This window comes from Lactuca saligna, chromosome 8, assembly GCF_052625555.1.
Source record: "Lactuca saligna cultivar CGN05327 chromosome 8, ASM5262555v1, whole genome shotgun sequence".
Taxonomy (NCBI): Eukaryota; Viridiplantae; Streptophyta; class Magnoliopsida; order Asterales; family Asteraceae; genus Lactuca; species Lactuca saligna.
Genome location: NC_136424.1, coordinates 124,742,465 through 124,748,952, shown reverse-complemented (window position 1 = coordinate 124,748,952; position 6,488 = coordinate 124,742,465). Strand labels below are relative to the sequence as shown.

Below are 6,488 nucleotides of genomic sequence, written 5' to 3'. Positions count from 1 at the left end.
ATAATGGTTATGATTTGGTTTTAACTAATAACCGAACCAACCCCCCCCCCCCCCCCCCCCCCCCACACACACACACACACACACACACACACACACACACACACACACACATATATATATATATATATATATATATATATATATATATATATATATATATATATATATATATATATATGAGTAAATTACTGAAATCGACCCTAGGGTTTGATCAAAATTGCATGTTTGGTCTCTAACTATTTTTTGCACTCGGATCGTCCCTATGGTTTGATTTTATTGCGTTTTTTTATCCCTATGGTTTGATCAAAATTGCACATTTGATCCCTAATTTTATGTATGTAAGAGACGGAAAAAAGTAACAAAATCAAACCACAGGGACGATCCGAGTGGAAAAAAAAAATTAGGAATCAAACGTGCAATTTTGACCAAACCATAGGGACGATTTCAGTAATTTACTCTCTCTCTCTCTCTCTCTTTATATATATATATATATATATATATATATATATATATATATATATATATATATATATATATATATATATATATATATATATATATATATATATATATATAAATCTTAGTACATGCCACTAGATTAGTACAAGAAATATTACTAGAACTAACGAAGGACTAAAGACACATATCTAGTTTACGACCGAACAAACTATTCGGAGTCACATATCAGCTGGTCCTTAAACTAAAAAAACGATTGTTTAAAGACATAAGAACCGGTCTAGGACAAACCGATTTAAGAGCGGTTTTGGGTTAGTTGAGGAACATTATTAGTTTTCAAATGAATCCAATGTTTTAAAACCTGTTTGAACCGGCCGGTCGAACCGGTTTGATTGGGAACTAGAGGAGCAAGTGGTTCAACTATCACCGATTTTACATTGATTTCTGAACTGTATTGAACCGATCGATTTTTAGAAAAAACCGGTTTAACCGGTCAAAATAAACCGGTTGAACCAGTTAAATCAAATAAAAACACATGAAATAGAACATTTTACCTAATAAACTTTGGTGGGTTTTTTCATATCTATTTAGTTTTGCTCTAAATAAAAACATATGATAAATTTTATAAAGTTTTTTTTTTATGTGTTTGTATTCATTTAAAACTATATTGCATTACGGTATTATACTTTATTTTCTTTTTAACGTATATGAATTCATGTAAAATACTAAAACTTATGGTTATGTGTTATTTTAATGTATTTGGATTTATATACAACTTATTTTTATGTGTATTTTTAATGTTTGAATTTATAAACATCAAATTCATGATTTATATATGTATGTATGTATAAGAAAAGTGGAAAAACAAGAAAACTATAGAAACCAGTTGACCCAGCGGTCGAATCGGTTAAACCGGAAACCCATCACCATACCGGTTCAATTAAAAAACCGATTTTTAAAACATTGGATGAATCATTCCCTCCTCGCATTTATGTTTTAACCAATACGTTATTATGTTTCTTTACCATATGGAACTTATAGGGTAGGACCATTATATTACATAACTTTTGAAAATTCAAAATGGTGATATTAATTTCAAACAAACGTGCAAGGACTAACTTGGCACATTCTCCAAAATAGAAAAATACAGATCACTTTCTATACAACATTCAATTCGTATCCAAAACCCATATTCCAATCCGAATTTCATTCTACAACCCTTTAATCTCAGAAAACTTTTCAAAACCCATATTCCAATCCGAATTTCATTCTACAACCCTTTAATCTCAGAAAACTTTTCGTACGTATATTCCAATTTTCATCTCAACCACAAAAAAATACTATGAAGATCAAAAAACACTTCCATAAAACTAATTCCCACAATTCTTCCTCTTTCCAATCTCCACTAACATTGTCAACAAAGCCTCACACATCTCACACGCATCAGCACCCGTCTGATTCTTGCTCCATGATGAATACACCATCCATGCATGATCAAGCTTTTGATCAGGTCGAACCACCACCGACCCCGGGACCTCCGCATCGCGACATGTCACCAACCCATCGCTTTTCTCCCCATACCGGAGTTGCAGGTGGAGAGCCGACACCGCCATGGCGGCAGACACCGGAACCACCACCGGAACGCGGTGTTTCACCATGGGACCCACCTCGTACTCGGACTCATCCGGGCCAGGTCCCATGAACGGAAGCTTTGGAAGCTCTACGTGAGCTATGTGTGACATCATTGATATCACCCCAGGTCCCACGTTTGCTTCGGATCGAAATGATATGAGTGGGATTCCTTTTGGGAGTTTGTGTTTGCTCAAGAATTGTTTTCTTTTCTCGTATGTTAGATCCTCGAGAGACTTTATATCCCCCTATGTTTTAAAAAAAAAAAAAAGTAAAATGGTCATTGGTCATTGTTATTCAGACGATTCATTCAGTCCAACAAATATAAAAAAGTAAAAAGTAAGATTTACCTTGATGATCCTGCAGACTATGAGTTCCATGATTCTTCTAGTTTCTTTATCGGCAATCTGGCCTTCACGCATGATATCAGATGCAATCGGGGTTCCACCATAAGGACTCTGCACCAGCGCTAATCCTGAAACTTTATCTTTTAGGTCACACCAATAAATCGATAATGCAGCAGCAGCATCTACACCACCCTTGCTGTGACCAAGTAACATCACACGTTTACCAGAGCCCCAATACAATTCTTCAATATACTGCTTCAATACCCATGAATTGTACTCCACTGATGCCTTCAATTTTTTATTAAAATCAAGAAATCTTGGTGAAATCAGAAGGGTTTAATGAAAGAAAGTATATTGTTATATCATGTGATTAGCTCAAATCAAGAACAAGATCATAGTCTGAATGCATGAAATAACTTTCTTGATTTTAAGGTTGAAAATCAAGAAATGGTACCTCACTGTGGATTTTTGCTATATGGCAAGCTAAACCCATCTTTGAAAAGAATCTCTTCGTGCTAACAAAGTACAAGGGACCATGGTTGCTGAATAATCCTGAAAATTCACAAAATTTTCAGAAAAAAAAAATAGCAAATTTCATGTTCAAAGTCAAACAAGAAAAAAAAAATAGTAGGAAAGTCAAAACAATACAAGGTTTTTTTTTACCTGGAATTAGTAAATACACGTATGAGTCGGGTAGATTGTGCTCTCCATTCCTTAAGAAGAAAACACAACATTGTTTTAAACAAGGATCAAATGCAAGAAATAGCAATGTACTTTGATTGATTTGTTTTTTATAGCATCCTACTTTAATTTCTTCCTATTACAACATTGTCCTAATCAGAAAAAAAATAGAAGTAAGATGCTAAAATTGGGTAGATTTCCAAAGTAGAAAAAATGAAACTCTCATGTTATAATATAGAAATAAATGAAAGTACATTGCTTTTTCTTGTATTTAGCCCTTTAAAGTAATCACATAATTAGGGATCTATGTTAAAATTGGTACCTTATTGCATTTAAAAGTTCTAAAAATCTAGCGGATCCGTCTTCAACTGGATCCATGTTAGGGTCCTGTTGGATCCATCCAATATCAGTGGATGACCCGTGTAAAGTAATCTGTACTCGAGATATAATGCTGACAAATTCCAAGATAATTGGAACAAAAATAGCATAAACAATTAAAAATGTCAATATTCAAATACCAAAGAATCTTTATGATCATTTTGAAACAAGAAAATCAATTACTAACCTCCTAACACGAATTCGTGCACGTTTAATGCATTGAGAAGAGATCCGGTAAGGAGCCAATGCTAGAACCAAAGCCGATTTCACAAAAAATTTAGTGAGTTCCAACCTACAATTGTACAACTGCAATAAATCAGGTACACAACAGTCTGCCAGGTGGCTAGCATAAAAGGGGCCTAATCCACCTTGGGAAAAGAAAATAGGGAATACCGAAAATACCCTTTTAAAATGAAGTGGATACCGCCATAAAAGAACTTCCTTTCTATAATTTCGAACCCCGAAGGTGAACAATCCTCAAGACTTGAAGTTTCTTGATTATGTACATCAAGAACTGTGACAAGATTCTTTGATGTTGAAGAACAAGAAGATGAGCAAGTAGTGGAAATAGAAGATCCGGGGTCTTGAGAGGGAGAAACGGACACAAAATCTTCAGAGAATCCAACAACGTCTCTATATATAAGATCCTCTATGGTAACATTAAAGTTAGTTTTTTTAAAGGGTATACAAAGAATGGATTAAAAGAAGACGTGTAATGGACTAACCAAAAAATTGGATAAAACGATTGCGTATAAAAGAAGTCAATGCCAAAAGACGGGAAAAAATGTCATCCAATAACGCTTGTGGCATAAAAGGACTAATAATCCCCATACCATTATTGTAACCCTGAAAAAACACACCTATATTAGAAACTCTATAGATCATGACTTTGAACATAACAAAACATCATACTACGTTTGACATGCATTGGATTGAAACTGATATCAATGGTGCATTGGATTGAGATTGATGTCAATAAGACAAAAATTGTAACTTTTTGTCCCAACTAAAAGGGGTAACATAAGGAGGGCATTCACGTCTTTTTTAGGCTTAAATTCTGTTTACAAAAAAGGGAAATGGCGGTTATTTCAAGATAGGCAGGTATTTGTACTCACTATTGATTGGCCATGTGAAATTCCTCCATGGATATACAAGTCTCCCATTACAAGCAGTCCTGAAGAACATAAAGACTTGATTAATAAATTGGTGTTAGAGTGACTAATTTTAACTTAAAATACATTTAAGATTTGGTATAATGTGATCCATCACCATATTTCAATCACAGTCGTTCTTACTATCAACACGATCAAAATACATAATCAAGGTAAAAAGATTGTATAGAAATCCATTGATGAGATTCAATAACAAATCGAAGAAATCAAACACATACTAATGAAAAAGCAAACTTACAAGATTCTGTAGAAATGAATCCCGAATCAATTGACGGAGACTTGAATCTGCAGAACGCATACAGATCACTTTCAGAACCATAAGAACCATATATTTATAGTCTTATAGATAATAGATGAGTACATTAAATGCGACCGCATCGTCCGCATGAACTTTCCCAATTTGATTAAAGCATTAAAGAAATCTATTAATATATCATATGGATCATTATAATATTCGGGAAGTATTTTGATTCGAACCGAATTAAAGAGGCTGGCATCGATTTGGAATGGAGTGTGGCAAAGAAACTGATCCAAAAAGCTGATCTTTATCCAATGCCAGTTCGATTGGCCCACCTCAGGTCCCAAATCAAAAGCGAAAGAGAAGAGTGGGGTTCCAAAATATCCTGAAATTCGAAACTTCTACGAAATACCTTTCGCAATCAAGATCGTATGAAGGTGAATTTCATATAAAGAAGGTGAAATCGGTAGTTTTTGAGGTGAAATTCCATATATCCAGAGTCAATTTGTTTAAATTTTTTCACAAGTTCAAAATTCAAACATTTAAAAAACACCCTCCAAAATTAAGAACCGGGATTGCTTGAGACTGAAATCATGTTTGATACTTTAAATCTGACAAAGGTGAAGAAGAGCAGATTTTGTTGGAAGAGGAAAGTGGGAGACGATGGATTGAGGACACGTGTCGGCGTAATGATGAAGATGTTGATGTAGTCAGCGAAATGGTGTCTTTTTGGGGAAGGAAAATCGATTAAAGTAGTCGCTTAAAAGCCGGACATCGTTGAGGAGTTAAAGAGAAGAAGGAAAGTCACGTGGCCATTGGGGGTGATCCTTTCCTTTTTAAGGCTATAATGACTTTTGACTTTTGAGGATTTCTATGCATTTAGATAGTGGTTGAAATTACAGTTATAAAAATTATAAAAATAAAATCACAATTATAAGGATAAAGCCGGTGTGTCAAGTTCATCAATCTCGAGCTCAGTCAACTTCTCAGCCCATCTTTATCGATTATAAACATGCTAAACACAGTACAAACAATTCAGGCATGTCGAGCATCTAGAACAATGTTTGCCAAATCACATCAACAATCTTAGCATTTTCCAGTTGTACTATAAAAATGCTTACAATATGTTTAACTAGTGAGATAGAAAGCGACAATTTACTCGATGAAAGGAAAAGTGAAGGCGAAGAGCAAAGGAAATAGTGTGGTGGCGTTAAGGTGATACACAAAAAATAAGGAAAGGTATGGTAGTACATCTCATAGCCTAAGTGTATATGTTTTTGTTAGAATGGAGAAATTATAAGAGTACATGTGAAAAATTATGTATTAAAATGATCATTTTAAGAACTAAGATATCAGCATGACCAACTTTTCATCTTTTAAAACTCACGCTAATATGCAAATCTACATTTAAGCTTGTGAACCTTTGCAAGATATTTTGTTGCGATTATGGTTTTTTGCATATTTTTTCTACAAAACTCACATTAAAAATATCACAATATGTGATACATCGATCCCTTGTTTATTTATTGACCAATTTTATTAAATAAAATATAAGAATATTAGGATTAAAAGGTGAAATTTTTTATT

The 6,488-nt window shown here is 33.9% G+C and overlaps 1 protein-coding gene across 3 annotated transcripts; it reads right to left on the bottom strand.

The window, feature by feature from the left end:
- Positions 1 to 1,593: 1,593 nt before the first annotated feature.
- On the bottom strand, positions 1,594 to 5,639 carry LOC145011770 (uncharacterized). 3 transcript variants are annotated; one of them, XM_078970502.1, is made up of 11 exons: positions 5,141 to 5,639; positions 4,902 to 4,948; positions 4,607 to 4,665; positions 4,217 to 4,337; positions 3,894 to 4,140; positions 3,679 to 3,783; positions 3,436 to 3,564; positions 3,096 to 3,145; positions 2,887 to 2,984; positions 2,436 to 2,720; positions 1,594 to 2,333 (listed from the first exon to the last, which is right to left on the bottom strand). In XM_078970502.1, the coding sequence occupies exons 3-11, from the start codon at positions 4,652 to 4,654 to the stop codon at positions 1,827 to 1,829; spliced, it is 1,590 nt and encodes a 529-aa protein (XP_078826628.1). In that variant the 5' UTR covers positions 4,655 to 4,665; positions 4,902 to 4,948; positions 5,141 to 5,639; the 3' UTR covers positions 1,594 to 1,826. The 3 variants fall into 3 exon arrangements, with proteins under 3 accessions (XP_078826628.1, XP_078826627.1, XP_078826626.1); XM_078970501.1 differs by having other exon boundaries at positions 5,025 to 5,143; XM_078970500.1 differs by lacking the exon at positions 5,141 to 5,639 and having other exon boundaries at positions 4,902 to 5,115.
- Between the last annotated feature and the right edge of the window lie 849 nt (positions 5,640 to 6,488).

Bases quoted from the DNA above. Each gene is read 5' to 3' on its own strand.
- LOC145011770 (XM_078970502.1), bottom strand. From the start codon at position 4,654: ATGGGAGACTTGTATATCCATGGAGGAATTTCACATGGCCAATCAATA. The intron at 4,338-4,606 runs GTGAGTACAAAT...GTGTTTTTTCAG, and splicing joins TTTCACATGGCCAATCAATA to GGTTACAATAATGGTATGGG. The intron at 2,334-2,435 runs GTAAATCTTACT...TTTAAAACATAG, and splicing joins TAGTCTGCAGGATCATCAAG to GGGGATATAAAGTCTCTCGA.